Below are 19,847 nucleotides of genomic sequence, written 5' to 3' on the forward strand. Positions count from 1 at the left end.
AGCATGCCTTATTTAATTAAATGCAATATAATTAAAAACATAAGTATTTGACAAAACTATCATCACTATTAATATGTAGAGTTTCGATCTTTGTAAATGTAAACCTTCTGAGTTACGAGAGTTTTCAATTTCGTTTCGATCTGGTTTCTATATTTTCTCGTAATTTTAACTAATGGTTTTTACCGATGCGAATTAGTCGGGATGTAAATTCTTTTTGTTCAAACCGGTCGTTATAAACACCTCAACGTGCGTCCAAATTTACATATGAATTGAATGAAACTATCTTTAGACTAATAGATTTACATATGTGTGACTTTGCATAATATAATAATTTCGAGAAGTTTTCTTAAACATTTCAGGCAGTCACTAAATCACATTTGAAAGTTGATCGAAAAAATGGATTGAATAAATTTGTATTTTCCGAAATTAAATTTACTTTGTTTATTTGGAATATTCAACTACAAATTCTTTATCAACCTTTATTACATGCATGCAGGGGGGGGGAGCAGGGGCGTTGAGACAGCTGTTTAGAATTAGAACGGTTTGAGAATATCTTTTGGTTCAAGGAGAATGGCACCGAGGAATCTATATTATTAAACTAATCACGAAAGGTAATCTTGCAGCTAGGCTTCTTTCAAGTTGCTTGAGTCGACCAGTATAATACAATACTTTTCGAAAAATTTAAAAACAATGACCACTTTAATTGCATGTCCATGCAAATTTCTATCGCGGGTAATAAATAATAAATTCGTTTTTTTTTAATAAGTTCGATTTCCTATCGTCTTCAAAAAGATAATTTTAACTATACTTATATCAGACTGTACACAGCTTAGTTTGCGTATGATATCTCTGCCTCAGTAAAAGTCATTATTGTTGAACACTTCTGATAAGGAATATTCGGGCCTAGCTTGGCTTTCCAGGTTAGTTTCGAATTTCAAATGATATAATGTACTACAGCTTTTTTAGGGCTATGCATATGTACCTGTAGCTAGCTACGCTGTTTTACGCTGCTTCATGTAGCTACGATAGTTTTCTCTAATTTTATCAAATATGCTTCTACGTTGAACGTACATGCTAAATTAGATAGCGTTTGCCTAAAAAGGCTTGAAAATATTAGTGAAAATATTAGTGTAATAAAAATTTTCAGGAGCCCGAAAATATTGCTTTTGGCTTGAAATGTATGTTAAGTTCTTAGGTCTCATCTAAACAAACGAGTTAAGTTCGGACGTCAGATACATGCAAAACGGTGCATGACGCTTAACTGCGGGTGATGTATATCGCAACGTTTAATATCAATTTATTGTTAGTCATTACTTTGATGCGCTCGTTTCGCAACTATTTCATATAGTTATACGTATATACTTTTTATGTGTAAACAATGTTCTACATTAAGACATATACGAGTTTATCTAGCTTTTATCTAGTTTTTCAACCAGTATTTATGCGCGCGGCTACTGTTGGCGGTGAAATGATGATTAAGCTATTCGTATATGTGTACACTGTATAATTATGTGTACTTCGTTTTCGATTGTTTTATGTAGGCATCCCGAATTTTGAATGTTTTGAATCTTGTATCATGTTCGCAGAGTTAAAAATGTCTCTATATTGTATATCAAATAATAGTCAACTCAATTCAGTTGTGCCAGAGCCAGATGGAGATCTAGCAGTAACTACGAGTACGACCATACAAGCAAATTATTCCTTGCTGTTAACCTTTGCTTCCGCCAACAAGCCAAAACTAGTAGTCGTCGAGCTTTTGAGTACGAACTTGTTGAATAATTTTGTATTAAAAAGCCCAACTACAATAAGTTTCGTCAGGTGGCGGGAAGAAACAAGTTTGGCGCGTTAACGACGGTTCTCCGACTCGTCAACTCTCGTAGTCGTATTCTTATGCACTGCGGAAACAGCCGCTCTAGTATATTTGCATCTGAAAATGCTCGACAACATTATTTATTCTGCACACCCCTAGACAGGGCTCTCGCAATTTAAATATGCATACTTTTTACTGTTGGGAAGAATGTTTTGTACAAACTCAGACAAAAAAATTGAAAAGAATCCCTCGAAAGAGTCGACCTTTTCTAAACCCTCTTACAGACGAGCAAGTTTTCTATGACAAGTTTTTCTTTGACAAGTTTTATTTTATTTTCTCGTGTGAAAGTGCCAACAAGTTTACTTTGACAATTTAGTTTGCAGCCAGCGATGTAATCGTACAGCGGACAACGTGAGCGCGCCATTGCAAAATACTATAGTCCGCTGGCCAACCGCATACAAGTGTCCACATTATGTGACAAGTTTTCTTCCTGACTTATACAGACCAGCAAAATTTGTACTTTGACAATTTTTCTATGACAAGTATACACTTGTTCAAAATGAAGTATACTTAACATCATAAAACCCTCACTTTGTTGAAGAATGTGAAAAAGTTTTGTTTTGTGTAAGACCATTAAATATGTGCTAAAATACTATGATTCACTCTTTTAAGAAACAGTAAAAATACCAGCGTTTCCAAATAGTTGTACAAAGTTATCTTTATTGAAATATATAAAGTTGTTATCTCTGTTATCTTTACCGAAATATATAAAGTTGTGTAAATTTGTCTTAATACGTTTTATTTTCTACAAAAATGCCTGTGAAAAATTTCTGTAGAGAGCCCATCCTGCCAACCGTGCTTATAGTTGTTGGCTCACCTCGCTATTTTTCTTAGCTATGCGCCTCCCCCTGCTTTCCCCTTTTCTACTGTATGAATGGTCCCTAGATATCAACGGGACGCAAAACGACTCACTAACATATTCAGTGATCTTAAAACGTCGTTTTATAACGTTGAAGTCTTCCATCATGTCATATTGCAGCCTAAGAGTTCATGAATACATACTATATTACGAGATATAACTAGAAAAATTTCTTCTTAAGTCAGGGATGAATGTTGATTCTAATGGACAACATGCAAAAGTACATTTGCGGTAACCTTAACAATTTATTCCCCTAGATTAGACGGATCGAATGTCGTAACTCATCGCTTTCTACAACTGTGAAGCTGATTACTTCAAGAATGGAAGACGAAACTCCGACTGAAACTGACAGGGGGACGATTTTCATGGATCCTAAAGTGAGTGCGGCGTATAACTGCGCTATAGGGACAATATAAAATGGCGGAATTCGGGAGAAATGAATAGGATTAAAAGAAATACATAAAGAAAAATTGCCACTCGACTGAATTAGATTTATCAAGAAAAATCTACTTAGGGTCCACTCTCTGCAACAATAAAATTTTAATTAGGTTTCCCGGACAGTTAGTGGTAAACTGTGGAGACTTAAAAATATCCTCCACCACATATATATAGTAACTATATCCTTCGGGCTACGCCTTGCGTTTTACAAGATTCTCTCGTGTTTTCCCATATTCAGCATTCCGCTATTACATGATAGCATCAAGCGACTTGCTATTTTCTTCTTGAATATATTGATATTAAGTTATCACAATCTTCCACACAGGAGACGGGCGGAACATCTTTGGTTGCAGAAGTACATTCGAAAACATCTTCCATTGACTCAAGTAAGAATCGATAAAATCGTGCACGTGCCAGTCTTCAATAGAAATATAAAGCTTCTGAACATAAACAATACAGTTAATACTCATTTAGATGCCTTGCGAACCTAAATGTTGTTCGATCACGACATTCAGAAGCACATCGTACTTTAAAAAGTATAGAAATTCAATAAAATGTAAATAAACCGCATGATACGTTCACTTTGTCTTACACTTTGGAATTCGCGCTTAGCTATATTAAATCTTCAATCCTGTGGCTGTGCAAACTGCGACGTGTCAACGCGCTCATATAGACGACCACATCTTGTAAAACGGTGGAATAGAAGCGATGTTATTAAAATAGAACCAGAATCTACACGTATTAAATATATTCTTACCCCAATTAAATCTAAACTTAATCGAACAGCATCAAAAGAACGGTTTATTTGTTCATCTTAGAAGAATTGCCGTATCATGCGAGCGAAATCTAACGCATCGGTAAATTAACCAGAAATTTCGAGCTGTGCACCACAACTCTTGGGAGACAAAACTGTGACGTAGATAAATACGGTGACATACACTTTTGAAATACTAGTATATTTCGCGCCTAAACACACTTGCGAGGACGAAAAAAAAAACAAAACCGAGGCGAATTTTCAACTCTGTCGCCCACGCCGGAGTAACAAGTATAAGCAAAACATATCTAGGTTTATCTTGGCATACACATAATTCATAATGATATCTAATATAAAATTCTCGTTATTTTAAGGCCTTGATGAATTGAAGACAGGTATGGAAGAACTTAAAGGATTCAAGAGGTATAAAATCTTTGTGTTGTCTCCATTGTTTAAAAACGAAACTTTGTTAACTGCCATTATTTTATTCAGTGATTATTTACCCAATCTGAGGTGAATAATTGTTTTTGTAATCAGAATCTTGTTTGCACTTCTGGTCTTAGTACGATGGTTTTCATAGTCATTCTATCCGACATTTACTGGCAAGCGCATAATCTTCAAATTTGCAATGGACTAAGGGGGATTAAATTATGAGAAATCAGTTTAATAATACAAAATGAAAACTAATTTCGCGACAGATTCTTCGTTAATTCTCGTTAATGCGATTGTTACAAGGGCTGTTAAAGACATGTAGGGAAATCCAGGACCTAGGACTATAAATTATATAGATAATTTCGGCTGTACAATACATGCTAATTTTTATCAGGGTAATCATTTAATATTTGATATAAATGCTGGTAAACAGTGTGTAGTTATGTCATTGTATGCAATTTTTTACAAAAAAAATTAAATCAGTTAATATTTGGAATCAGTCACTTCTAAACACAATTTTAATAAGTAAAACAGTTTCTATGGTATTTTCAGCCAAATTTTAAAAAAGAGTTATTTATTGTTACTGATGCCCTCAAGTTTGTGAATAGATTGTTTCCACTGATCCCAGATCAGTGATTAGTGCCAAAGGCTTTTAGATTTGAATATTGTGATGATGCTATACACCAACAAGTCTGAAGTGTTTTAAACTAGACTAACTAGTAGCTCAGTTAGAAGAGAACTGGGCTAGCGAACCAAAAGTTGTGGGTTCGATTCCCACTGTGGTTGAGCTCATTTTTCAGCTTACCCGGTTGGTGACTCATAGTAGCATCATCACAATATTCATTTCATTTATACACCTGAGTCTTATTCACTATGGCTTTCAGATTTAGAGGCAATACCGACTGTACGCTACGCGAACCTATTTTGTGAATATGTTTTGTGAACTTTAATAAAAATAAAATGGGAAAAATGGGTGAAGGATGACTCGGATAAAGGTACAATTCAAAACAAAGCGGTGACCAAGGAAAGATTCATAACGTATAAGCTAATAAGTGTTAAGGTGATCTATTTTGTTCGTTCCGTATTCCCGTTAGAATGTAGTTTATTATTTTGTACAATTGTTATGCGAGCCGTGAAGATTTATATGGCTGACGACGTAAATGATTAACGAAGCACAGTTTCTTTACTACCTCGTATTTCTGTTTTTTACCAAGAATCGCGCAAAATTTACACTGCGATAACACGACTGTTGTAGATATTATAAAATTGATTTAATGTTCTTTAAAGCACTCAAAGTGTCAGAACTTTCGTGGAAAAAATTCAACAACTAAACATGCAGTTACAGAAAAGGTACGTTAGTAAGGTTTGTAAGTTTGGTTTACAGGTTAAGCCAGTTTGGAAAAATAGAATACAGGAGAAAACATAGGACAACATTGTTCGAAAAAGAATATTGCAAGAATTTGGTGCTAACTCGCGTTAGCCATGCGTAAGTTGGGATTTTAAACACGCCATGCGTGGATCTCTTGTCCAAATCAGAAGAAAATGATTTGAATTTTTATTCTACATATACAACAATCATTATATCTTGTTACTATATCTTGTTCATATATATTTTTCAAAATCTCTGCATGCTGGTAATGATTTTTTCGAATAAAAAAATAAACTAGGCGGAAGGTGCACATTACTCGGCTTGCCATTTTCACTATTACATAAGATGAATTAGCGTGATCGGGTTTGTAATTGGTTACCATATATGATATTGCAGGATATTTTCTTCAACATGGCCACTAATATGGAGACATGGGTCAATGCTAGCAGCACATATTGCACGGCTCTTTGACTTCTCCAATCCTATCCCTATGATGACAGTTTTGTGCAAATAACTTGTGGAACATGTTTCACATTTATCATTAATATCATTTAATTTCAGAATCAAAGAGTTAGAGCTTGAACAAATGGAGCCACAGGAAATGTTAGTCGTTTTTTTTTCATTGTCGCTATTTAATTAGATATAAAACTAAGTGTAAAATACCATTGTATTACGTTACATTGCACGTTCTCTGTGCAATGGTGTATATTGGGTGGGAATTTTCAGTCCATTTTTATTCATCCAAAAATAAAACATCTGAATATGTTTCACTCCTTTTTGAGGAACTCGTATCTCCTCAGTTGCTCATTCATAAAATTAATTTAATATTCTTCTGTTTCAGACTACGATTAAGTGATCAAGAGTCAAAAATTGAACCACAGAAAAGGTTGGTATGGAGGTTGGTATGGTACAGGAGAGATGGGTCAATGCTAACAGCACATATTGGTCATTCATTTTAAGAGCTCTTTGATTTCTCCAATCCTTACCCCCCCCCCCCACCCCCTATGATAACAGTTTTGTGCAAATAACTTGTGGAATCCCTGAACATGTTTCAAATTTATTATTAATTAATATAATTTAATTTCCGTATCAGAGAGTTAGAGCTTAAACAAATGGAGCCACAGGAAAGGTTAGTCGTTTTTTTTTCATTGTCACTATTTAATTAGATATAAAACTAAGTGTAAAATACCATTGTATTAACAAACAACACATTCCCACCAAAGTACATCAGGGGCCGGTTATATGAAAGCCGGATAGCGCTATCCACCGAATAGTGTTTTTTTTCAATCGCTTTTAAATCACCGGTTGTTAGGTATAACTTTGATTAAATCCTAGTATTCTTAAGTCGAGGATCCTCTTTAATAACATTTAGTTTCAAAGCTGAGATTTTATAGCTTTTCAAGCATTTTTAGAACGGTTGAAAAAATCACTATACGGTGGATAGCACTATCCGGCTTTCATACAACCGGCCCCAGTTCTCCATTCGTTCAATACATCATTATTTATAATTTAATTTCAGTATCAGAGAGTTAGAGCTTAAACAAATGGAGGTACAGGAAAGGTTAGTCGTTTTTTTTCATTGTCACTATTTAATTAGTTATAAAACTAAGTGAAATACCATTCTATTAACATACTAGAAATACATGCATGCAGCATCCCCTCGCCTCGGTTAAGCGAAATTAGTTAAGCATTGATGGTGACATGATAGTTGGAAAATTTTGTGTGGGTTGGGGTGTTTGGAGGGTACTTGGTATTGTTGGCATGTGAGAAGAGAAGTATGGAAATATATTTCTGGAAGCGGAAGCACTGTAGTCATAGCAACTCGCAACCAACATCGCCAACGGCCGTATATTTTCAAAGAATCAAAGTTTACCCTCATATTTTTGTGAAAAATAAGGCAAAATACGACAAGATTCTAGCCATTTTCTGGAAGTTAAGTTACTCATCTATAGTCACTGTTATGGTAAATTATTTTAATCATTAGTTACCGTGAGATATAACATCAAACGTCTCATACGACTTCCGAAGTTTTATGTTTACGCCTCGACTGGTTTTTGCACGCGAATATTTTGAAAAAACTGAGTTTATAAATGAAATTATAATGTCGTCTATCACATTAACACATTTAGATTTGTAATGAAATACGTTTGAGAATACTAAAGTTGTGTTTACCACAAAAGAATGACCTTTTATACCTGTGCCGGGTCTTATTTTCAAGTGTAAAATCTTCCAACTTCATTATACACGGTGAATTCGGTCGAAAATTTAGTCTTGTTTTTTCTGTTAAACCGTAAAAAGTCCTGACCACATTCGAGTTTCCTTCTAATGTAATTAAAATATATATATATTCCATATTTATGAAAATATAAATAATATGAAAATATATTTATTATTTTCTTCAAAATTTTGCGAAATGACAGTTATGCAGGTTTAAAAATACAAATATTTGTCTCGACCAATCAAGAGCTTAGTAGTTTACACTGGCGCATGCGCATAACGTAGAAGACCGTCCATGGCGTGAGGTCCATTGCATAATGGCGGACAACTTTGATTTCGCCTTTGCACATCGTGGGTGTAAATATCCGAGCGGAATTAGTACCCTCGCACGGTGCTCCGCACCGGCTCGGGGACAACACATTCCCACCAAAGTACATCAGTTCTCCATTCGTCCAATACATCATTAATATAATTTAATTTCAGTATCAGAGAGTTAGAGCTTGAAGAAATGGAGCCACAGGAAAGGTTAGTCGTTTTTTTTTCATTGTCACTATTTAATTAAATATAAAACTAAGTGTAAAATACCATTGTATTACGTTACATCGCACGTTCTGCGTGCAATGGTGTATGATTGGGTGGGAATTCTCAGTTAAATTCGAGATATTTCTATATTTCACATGTTAGTCTCGTTTGATTTGTGTGACAATCTGGCATTTGTTTCGCCTATAAAAATATTCATTGTATATCTTTCAAAGAGGATAGGTTTATACAAATAACTTAATTTTAGAATGTCAATCTGAACATGTTTCACACCTTTTTAAGGAGCTCGTATCTCCCCAGTTCAGGGGAAAATGCCTGGGCGGACGATTGTTCATTCATAAAATTAATTTTACATTATTTTGTTTCAGACTACGATTAAGCGCTGAAGAGAAACTTAAGAAGCTACAAAAAAGGTTGATCGTCTTTTTTTTATTATCACTATTTCATTACATATAAAACAAAATGCAAAATACCATTGTACTAACATAAAACACGTTTCCACTAAAGTACATCAGTTCTGTCTGCAATGGTACATATTGGGTGGGAATTTTCAGTTAATTCTTATTAATCCCAAAATATTCCGTTGATCTTCGTGCTAGAAATTTGAGTGTAGAATTAATCTGTTTATTGGTTTTGCTCTCGCGATATTCGAGATGTTTCTATATTTCACATGTTAGTGGTGTTTGATTTGTGTGACAATCTGACATTTGTTTCGCCTATAAAAATTTCATTGTATATCTCTCAAAGAGGACAGCTTCATACAAATAACTTAGTTTTGGAATGTCAATATGAACATGTTTCGCACCTATTTGAGGAGCTCATACCTCCTCAGTTGGGGCAAAAATGCCTGGGCAGACGATTGTTCATTCATAAAATTAATATTCTTTTGTTTCACACTACGAAGTACTGAGAAGACAGTAATGGAACTACAGGAAAGGTTAGTCGTTTTTTTTTCATTATCACTATTTAATTAGATATAAAACTAAGTGTGAAATACCATTGTATTAACAAACAACACGTTCCCACCAAAATACATCAGTTCCCCGTGCAATGGTGTATATTGGGTTGGAATTTTCAGTCAATTTTTAGTAATCCAAAATATTTCGTTGGATATTCGCGCTAAAAATTTGAATGTAGAATATTCTGTTTATTGGTTGTGCTCTCGCGATATTCGAGATGTTTCCATATTTCACATGTTAGTGTTGTTTGATTTGTGTGACAATCTGACATTTGTTTTGCCTATAAAAATTTCATTCTATATCTCTCAAAGAGGACAGATTTATACAAATAACTTGTGGAATCCCTGAACATGTTTCACATTTATCAGAACAGCTTATATACAGCTCTGAAACGACGTTGTTCAATTAATAAAATAACTCAATATTCTTTAATTTTAAAAGACGAAACAATGAGTTAAAGCTCAAAGAGAAACTTAAACAGCTACAAAAAAGGTTAGTCGTTTTTTTTCTTCATTATCACTATTTTATTAGACACAAAACTAAATGTAAAATACCATTGTACTAACATACAAAACTCTCCCACTGAAGTACATCAGGCATTTGTTTCGTTTATAAAAACTTCATTGTATTAAGAGGACAGCTTTATAGAAACAGCTTAATTCTGGAATGTCGATCTGAACATGTTTCACAGCTTTTTGAGGAGCTCGTATCTCTTCAGTTCAGGGGAAAATGCCTGGGCCGACGATTGTTTATTCATAAAATTAATTTAATATTCTTTTGTTTTAGACTACGAAGCGCTGAGAATACAGAGATGGAACTACAGGAAAGGTTGGTATTCTCTCTCAAATGACGTTGTTCAATTAATAAAATAATTCAATATTGTTTAATTTTAAAAGACGAAACAATGAGTTAGTGCCCATAAAGAAACTTAAGCAGCTACAATAAAGGTTACGCGTCTTTTTTTTCATTATCACTATTTCATTAGATACAAAACTAAATGTAAAATACCATTGTACTAACATACATCACGTTCCCACTAAAGTACATCAGTTCTGCGTGCAATTGGTTTTGCTCTCGTGATATTCGAGATGTTTCTATATTTCACATGTTAGTGGTGTTTGATTTGTGTGACAATCTGGCATTTGTTTCGCTTATGAAAATTCCATTGTATATCTTTCAAAGAGGACAGTTTTATACAAATAACTTAATTTTAGAATGTCAATCTGAACATGTTTCGCAAGGGAAAATGCCTGGGCCGACGATTGTTCATTCATAAAATTAAATGTAAATTAAATATTCTAATATAAATGTAATTAAATATTCTTTTGTTTTAGACTACGAAGTGCTAAGAAAACAGAAAAGGAACTACAGGAAAGGTTCGTGGCATTCTCTCTCAAACGACGTTGTTCAATTAATACAATATTTCAATATTCTTTAATTTTAAAAGACGAAACAATGAGTTAGTGCCCATAGAGAAACTTAAGCAGCTACAAAAAAGGTTACTCGTCTTTTTTCTTCATTATCACTATTTCATTATATATACAAAACTAAATGTAAAATACCATTTTACTAACATACAACATGCACGTTTCCACTAAAGTACATCAGTTCTGCCTGCAATGGTGTATATTGGGTGGGAATTTTCAGTTAATTTTTATTAATCTAAAAATACAGGTTTATACAAATAACTTAATTTTGGAATGTCGATCTGAATATGTTTCACACCATTTTAAGGAGCTCGTATCTCTTCAGTTGAGGGAAAATGCCTGGGCCGACGATGGTTCATTCATAAAATTAATTTAATATTCTTTTGTTTCAGACTACGAAGTGCTGAAGAGACAAAAAAGGAACAACAGAAAAGGTTGGTCGTGTTCTTTTTCATCACTATTTAATTAGATATAAAACCAAGTGTAAAATACCATTGTACTAACATACAACACATTCCACTAAAGTACATCAGTTCTCCGTGCAATGGTACATATTGGGTTGGAATTTTCAGTCAATTTTTATTAATCCCAAAATATTTCCGTTGATCTTCGCGCTAAAAATTTGAATGTAGAACTAATTCTGTTTATCGGTTTTGCTCTCGCGATATTGGAGATGTTTCTATATTTCACATGTTAGTGTTGTTTGATTTGTGTGACAATCTGACATTTGTTTCGCCTATAAAAATTTCATTGTATAGAATGTTTGTATTTCGTTTGATCTTCACGCTAAAAATTTGAATGTAGAATTAATTCTGTTTATCGGTTTTGTTCTCGCGATATTGGAGATGTTTCTATATTTTACATGTTAGTGTTGTTTGATTTTTGTGACAACCTACAATATGTCTTGCCTGTTTCGCCGTTGATAAAATTTTTATAGCATCGATATCTTCCATCAACATTATCTGGGGTCTACGCAGACGACACAAAGCTTTACAGGGCAATAACATCACCCCAAGATTGTGATCAACTACAAGAAGCATTGTCGTATGCTGACGGTTAGAGCAAACAACCAAATATCGACTTCAACGCGTCCAAATGCCAAATTCTGACAATAACTCGTAGAAAACGTCCGACTATAATAAAATACCATCTTGGCTCGACTAAATGGACCACTTGCATAATAGACCAACTTTGGATTCAGGCGACAAAAGGAAATTTATTAAAACTGCCAAGTTTGGCTCCGATATATAGTATATATAGTACCCAAGATATAGCGAAGCGAAGTTAGCAAATTTTGTATACTTTTGTATTATGACAGAAAGAGTGTAATTAAATTAATTACACACTTCCGCCCGTAATAAAAAGTATACAAAAATTGACTACTTCACATGGCTATATTTTCAGTACAACTAGACGTTTTGCAGCCAAACTTGGCAATTATACTAATTTCAGTATGCTCTTCTTAGGGGCTGTTTACATGAGCCCGGTTACCCGAGATTCAACAAAGCGTGAGAGGACTTTGAGGTATTGAAATAAGTCTTTGTGACACCAAACAAGCACCTGCTATTGTTGTGGTGATTATACGACTGCCAGGATCATGTTATCTGCCCATTTTAATACCTCAAAATCATCTCACGCTTCGTTGAATCTCGGATAACCGGGCTCATGTAAACAGCCCCTAGACTGTGGTTATACCTAGATCACAAGTTGGTCTATTATGCAAGGTTCCATTGATGCGTGTAGATAGCGAAGCTGATCTTGGAGTCACGGTAACGAGAACATTATCTTACAATCTGCATATCATCCAAACATTTCCGCTGATTTTTGCACTGTAAATTTTGAATCTAAAATTTTGTTAATACGTTTTGTTCTTCTGATATTTGTTTGCCAATTTATGTTAGTGTTGTTTAATATTTATACTAATCTGCCTGTTTCGCCTATAAAACTTTTATTGCAAGCAAACGCAAGTAATTTCACAGAAGAAATTCTTTGTTAGGCATCAAAATCCCTCTATGAGACCAGCTTTATGCAAAAAACTTGTGGAGGTCCTAAACATGTTTTAAATATTTTTAAAGTATCTCGTGTTTCTTTAGTTGTGGCCAAAACCTGAAAGAACGGCTCTTCATTCATTGAATTAATTTAATAGGCTATTCTCTGTTTCAGACAAGGAGACAAGATAAAGAAGCTTGAAGATGAAAACTTTGAAATGATTGGAAAGTTAGTCCACTTTTTTGTCATTATCCGCACTGTTTCATTAGATGTAAAACTTTAAAGCAAAATTATATCTCAAAATTAAATTGTCCAATTTAAATGCGCCATCTTAGGTGAAGAATAGGTGGAGAATACACTTATCATGGTATTCCGGCATATATACCACTAGATATTACATTGGGTCATTATCAAAAGAAGAGTACAACAACAAGAAAAAAACAATTGCTACAGACATCCTTCCATCCCGGGGGGGGAAGGGACAGGGTGGGAGCACGTGCCCACACACAATTTTTCAAGGGACTCCAAAAGTGCATAAACAGGGGAGAGAGACGTTTGACAGTCAACAAATTGTGGGTGTACGGGTAACGGGAAGTCCCCCTCACCCTGTGTTTATAGATAAAAAATACCCTTGCAATTTTGCATTTCCACCAGCAAATCTAAAATTCTGTTTATCTAAAATTCTATTTGCTCTCGCGATGTGTCTATATTGTCTGCCAACCCATGAATGTTGTTTGATTTCAATTAATAGATTTAACAACCTATTCTTTGTTTTAGACTACGAGACGCAGGAGAAGAGCTTGATGTGAAAAACTTTAAAAACTTGAAATTTGCGGCAACGTTAGTCACCTTTTTTGTCATTATCACTATTCTCTTAGATCTAAAAATAAAAGCAAAATACTATTGTATTAACATACTGGCTATTTTACATCCCCACCAAAGTCCTGCAGTTTGTCGTACGTGCAACAGTTTATATTGGGTGGGTATTTTCAGTTAATTTTTATGAATCCCAAAATCGTCGGTAATTGCCCCTCTAAAACTATTTTTTGCCTCTGCCCCCCCCCCCCTAGAATGTCAAACTATATCTATCAGCTTAATTCATACCCATAATTAATATATGTAATTAGAATACGTATATTGAACAGCAAAAAACATGGAATATGTATCTACACTGGTAGGAAAAGTTCTAAACTATAAAAATAGAATTCTAAACGCAATTATAAGGCTTGATATGCTTAAATTTAGGCGTGTGCATACGTTTATAAACTTATGTGACAATATATTTTGTCCCCCAAAAAAATTTATTTCCCTCTCAAATACCCCGCTCCCAAAAATTTGAGGTCTGGCGCCGCCACTGTAAATATGGACATGATTATTACATGATTATGCATTATTCATCGATAAAGACCGTAGAAAAAAACTAATTATGTTGCAAATTACGGGCAGTTTCGAGAAAGAGAATCAAGAAAATACACGTTCAAAAATTATGCAGTGTTCCTTCCAGTTAAGGACGTTCCTCTTCCCCTCTCGACTCAAAATGGACATACCTGATCATTCGTAGAATTAATCAAATATTGTTTAGACTCGAGCAACTACGTGCAGAGAACGAACGTTCATTGAAAAGGAATGAAGAACTAAAAGAAGAGTTAAAGAAAGTTGAGGAACTGATAAGGTTAGGTTATTTACTTAACGTCCTAATAAAAGGCAAATCAAAAGCTAGTATCGACAACCAAAGAAAAAAGATCAAACACAAATTAGAAACGAAGAACAACATGGACTGATAAATTTCTTAAAGTGATAATTGAAGATCAACCGTAATCGTGCGGGAAAAATATAACGAATACGAAAAACAATATCTTTTTCCCAATTCAATGACCTAGTACAATACAATTCCCAATTATCTATTTCCCAATTCATAAACCATCCGAATTAGAATATTAGTACGAATGTAACAGACCTGATAAGATCGATGAGAGAGAACGGTTAAAGATTTGAGCAACATGCTTAAAATATGCTTTTCTTGTATTTTTGTGTCTCGATGCGGGATGCTTGTTGCGATGCAAAAGTCGTGGTTTCAAAACATCAATACGCGATGCTAGTCGTCATAAAAACCCTTTTTATGGAAGCGCTGGAAAGGCCCCTAGACTCATATTTCAACTACTTCCTCTCTTTTAGTTTACCTTGGGTAGAAGGGTTTAAAAGAATCGGTGGACATGATCAAGGCAATGAACCTCGTTTAGAAATTACATGCAAAATTGGTAAAGAAACTGATACCGATGATATTGTGAAATTGTTCGGCGAAGAAAATATTTCTTTCATTACCTACAAGAAGCGTAAGTTTTTTGTTTGACTGTTCTTGCAAATATTAACTCACTCCCGTCTACCGAATAGCCTATTATCAGGTAAAACTAGCCTCCTCCGCAGGCATCTTTTATTATTATTATTACTATTATGTATTAAAAATATGCATATTTGGCTTGGGATAGCTGTGTCGGGGAAGCGAGAAAAAAAAATTTTCCTCGCCTTCCATGGCACAGCTAACCCATGTCTGTGGAGGAAGTTAGTGTAAAGCAAAATTGAATATCTCTATAGGTATTTGGGCTAAAGACCCCACAGAACACCAAAAAATGATAGCGCTTAAAAAGGTGCTATATAAATAGTATTCAAATCATCAGATAGTTATAAGCCGCACTTGTAATATACGTCAAACTATTAGGTTGCATTGTTATCTCAAATTAGTCAGCAATAGCAACAATATACTTTTAGAAATTCCGGATTTTTTCAATTTTTTGTTCTCTGTTGTCTTCAAAATGTCCGAATTTTAGGAAATGTCCGAATCATTCTGTTATAATTCTGAGTAATTTTAGGGGTAGGATGTGCAAAAGAATCGGAGAAATAGCGCTTAAAAATTCTAAGCGATAAAATCGGCAAAAATCTTTTAAAGGCTTCATTTTGACGCTGAAAATATCAAAATAAACGTGGAAATGTGAACTAAATCACTGTAACTGGTTTTCCTTTTCATTTTGGGCAATATTTCAAGGATTAGGCCGCTTTGATTTATAATATTAAACAATAAATAAATCGCATGCATTTCAAGGTTAATATCATAGCGAATTTGCAAAATATCGATCTAAAAAAACAAGTAACAACGGAAGATAATTTCCTCTTTAAAGGGTTGAATTTTTATTGAAATCGGTCAAGTATTCATTTGAGATGCCATCTGATCCGACGAGAGTTTAAAACAATCATTTTGTCATATTCTCATTGAAATTATACCTGAAATCATTAATCATACCTGAACTTTATGAATCTATAGTTTCTAGGACTGAGTGGTTAGAAAAAAATATTCTCGATGGAAATATGAAAATGAAGGAGGAATATGCGTGTAAATTGTTAAGGTATAACCGACGATGACTGAAAGTTTACTCGTGCAGATAACTTTTCATAGCTATAATAAAGCCTAAATAACAAATACCACCTAAACCACCCCTTAAGTTTAAGTAATCATGATTTAGTAGCAATTGAATATAATATTATTGTCCGAAGTACATAGTGTTTGTGAGTTTCCAGTACAAATCTATAGCAATTACTGCTGCAAAACGACCAGCATCGATGTTAGTACAAAGCCATTGTTCCTGTTCCAAACTAACTACTCTCTCAGTAAAATCCTATATTATTTTTCATTACTGTCTTGGATGTACTGAAAAAATATGGTATTAAATAGCAAGATATTTCTTACAGCTTGGAATGGGTTAAAGGTTTTAAACTTGTCATGGAAAACGACGATCATCATGTAGAAATCGTTTACAAATTCGGCAAAGCACCTCAAGTTTGGGACATCGTAAATCTTTTTGGAGAAAACATTCTTCCTTTCATAAGCTTTCAGGAAGGTTCGTTTTTACGCTGTTTGAATTGCTTTATATTGTCGTAGGTTACTCCGATTATTTAAATATTTTTTATTAACCAATATAGGCTCAAAAGATGAATGGTTTAAAGAAAATGTGCTTGATAAGAATTATGACATGAAAGAGTTTTATGTCAATGAATTGATAAGTGATAGGTAGGCTTTTTTGAGTTTCAACAACATAATAACCCTTTTCTCACAGTAACCCTTTTTCCGTAAGAAGCAATTTGTAAGAGACTTTTTAACCCTAGCTGGAAATTATCATTGCATTTCTGGGGCTATATGCATGACGCACAAAGGTTCCAAAAATTTATTTTGAGGCTTCTATCAGGTCTGCGAAGGAAGCTCCTCCTTCGGTCCCTTTACCCTTCACCTTTCTCCTTTTCATCTTGACATATCATAATAATCTTAAAAACATTGAATACCAAAATAGAACGATTAACATATTTATTCATTTTCGCTGCGTTTATGTGATTTCTAGATTCCCTTCGGTTAAAGATTTCTATATTAGTGTCACAAGTGATCCTGAAGAATCCTGGCAAATATTCCTCACCTACGCTCGAAACACGGTGCCTTCCATGAAAGACTTAAAGAAACTGTTTGGCGTTAAAATTTGCTCGTTCGTTGATTTTAAGATCCTAGGAAGTGACACTGATAAGAAGCCACTAACTTCCTCTTGTTTTCTTCGAGCACCTAGTTCAGGTGATTCCCTCTACGTTCAAAATGAAGAACGCGGAACAATAGGAATCCTTGCAACTCGGATATCAGACACAGATGACCACTACGCAGTCACCTGCTACCATGTCTGCTACTGCCAGAGCGAATTACCCGAATTCATACACGATGCACACGACGCACTAAAGGAAGACTGCGGCTTAAACAACTCAGTTGGTTGTGTTGGCACCAAGTGCCATTATATCAACAAAGATACAGAATTAGGAAATTTTGGATGTGGTTTGTACGACGACAAAAATGATATCGCCCTTATCGAGCTTGCACCAGAGCTAACGTGCGATGACGCCACTACTCTTCTTAAAGATGGAGTTGAATCAAAATTGCTAGGTAAAAATGAAGTCGGAGAAATATATAACGAGTACCAGAAAAAGGGTGAGGACATATTCCCCAAAGTAAAAAAATTTGGTTCGGTAACTAAAGAAACAGAAGGAGAACTCTTTGCAATAAGTGGAGCAAACTCAAATGGTATGAACAACGGTTTTTATAGAATTCGAGGAACTGGGGGAAACAACTTTGCCGAGAAAGGCGATTCCGGCTCTTTGGTTTACATTGTAGATAAAGGTAAAAATTTTCCTTTTGCTATTGTAAGCAATAAAGACCCTGACGATGATGTCTACTATTGTCCAAATCTACTTCAGAGTATAGAGGCGTTAGGTAAAGAGTATCGTTCGATAAGGATTCAACCTTGTTTAAACCAATGTGGTCGTACTAGTCCATGATATCTCGTGTCGACATGATATTGATTCAACGGAAAAACAGAACTAAGAATAATTCACCTCAAGTTTTTTGATGTCTTGAACTTTTCCTATGATAGAACTTCCACCGTCGTATGCATATTTATTGTATCATATCTATAGTCTTAGTCTTCAAAGAAGCCCTATACAATTCTATTATTTAATGCTACAAACAGGGGCGAACTGGCCTAATTTTAATTAATAAAGTAAACTTGTTGGCACGTTCACACGAGCAAATAAAACTTTCCAAAGAAAAATTTGTCATAGAAATTTTGTTTTGCATACACACGTGTCACGTTTAGGGGTGACATTTAAGAAATAGAAAGCATTTTCCGTGTTTCTATACAGTTATAGAAACACGCGTAGGAGTTTGGGAGTATAGAAACACGGGAAAAGATGTTTTCTATTTCTTTTATAATAGAACTCAATAAAAAGATTTTGTACAAATGACATAATTTGATTCAGTTATAAATTCTCATTACATCGCTTCGCTTGTCAAGTTCGGCCCGTGTTTCTATACAGTTATAGAAACACGCTTCTTCGGACCATTCAGCACGCGCGTACTATAAATGTTATATTACGAAACCAGTTTCAAAAATTTTCGATCGCTATTTTAACAATACGCAGCGCTGACAATCCATCGGTTATCAATGATAGAATGATCAAATGTGCGCATGCAGCTACTGTAGGATGGTCAGTCGCCGCGGTAAATTCTTACTTGCAAAATTTCTCCGTTTCCAACTTTCTTATGGATGCAAACACTTATAAGACGTCCAAGGTAAGTTAAATATGAATAGAAGACGATAAAGCAAAGAAAAAAGTCTCATAGTCGTCCTAGGCATTTTATTTGATTAAATTGCAAACGGAGCACAAATGATAGTACATGCACTTACGGCAAAATTGAGCAAATAATAAGGATTCAAAGTTATTTTGGTAAAAATACAATATAGATTCATAAAGATATACCCCGTATGTTAGGACCTCACATGGATTGGAATTATAAATATAAATACACACAATGTGTTTTTTGTGTGTTCTAGTGTTTGCAATATAATGTGTTCATGCCGACCAATCTAAGTTGTTTCTGGAATGCAGTGCTTCAGTGGTCATATAATTATGAGCGGGTACTAAATGCGACTATTTAGAAGAAATATTGATATTTTAATACCATAGTTATCGCAAATATGACCGGCGTAAATTAAGCCATGAGTACCGAAAAACCAGGAACAAAAATAGTTAATTTTGAATGCATTTAAATGCATCTTGTTATTAAGTAAGTTATTTTTTCCTTCAAACAAGAGCTTTAGAATAAGTGATTACATTTAGCTTTATAGTGGAAAACTGCATTAACAAGAGAACTAATCTCTCCTCATGAAGCAAGATAATGCCATCTAATTTACTAGTGCTAAAGGCCAGTGTAGGAAAAGCTGTGTAAGAGCTACCTGTTTAAAAAACTGGGTCGTTCTTATCAAAACTCTCAACGCGTTTATAGAATCATAGAGCTACATGCAAGTCAACTCCCACCGTGTTTTTTATGTAGCTAGTATTTTAGCGATGGAATTCGATACAAACGAACCACGTTTCGACTCGAAATGCTTACTAAATACTCGAAAAATATCA

The 19,847-nt window shown here is 34.5% G+C and overlaps 1 protein-coding gene across 1 annotated transcript; it reads left to right on the forward strand.

Moving 5' to 3' along the window:
* Positions 1-895: 895 nt before the first annotated feature.
* On the forward strand, positions 896-18,525 carry LOC114526030. Its single transcript, XM_028547524.1, has 24 exons — positions 896-920; positions 2,992-3,106; positions 3,493-3,553; positions 4,296-4,344; positions 5,641-5,703; positions 6,284-6,325; positions 6,564-6,608; positions 6,816-6,851; positions 7,242-7,283; positions 8,423-8,464; positions 8,848-8,892; positions 9,384-9,416; positions 9,880-9,930; positions 10,225-10,266; positions 10,773-10,814; positions 11,258-11,299; positions 13,029-13,082; positions 13,632-13,694; positions 14,437-14,526; positions 15,030-15,187; positions 16,171-16,252; positions 16,596-16,744; positions 16,827-16,914; positions 17,240-18,525. Exons 2-24 carry the CDS (start codon positions 3,050-3,052, stop codon positions 18,210-18,212), a joined length of 2,349 nt encoding a protein of 782 aa, XP_028403325.1. The 5' UTR covers positions 896-920; positions 2,992-3,049; the 3' UTR covers positions 18,213-18,525.
* The last annotated feature ends 1,322 nt before the right edge of the window (positions 18,526-19,847 follow it).

Source organism: Dendronephthya gigantea, unplaced genomic scaffold (genome assembly GCF_004324835.1).
Source record: "Dendronephthya gigantea isolate DGI-Jeju-01 unplaced genomic scaffold, DenGig_1.0 000036F, whole genome shotgun sequence".
NCBI classification, from domain to species: domain Eukaryota; kingdom Metazoa; phylum Cnidaria; class Anthozoa; order Malacalcyonacea; family Nephtheidae; genus Dendronephthya; species Dendronephthya gigantea.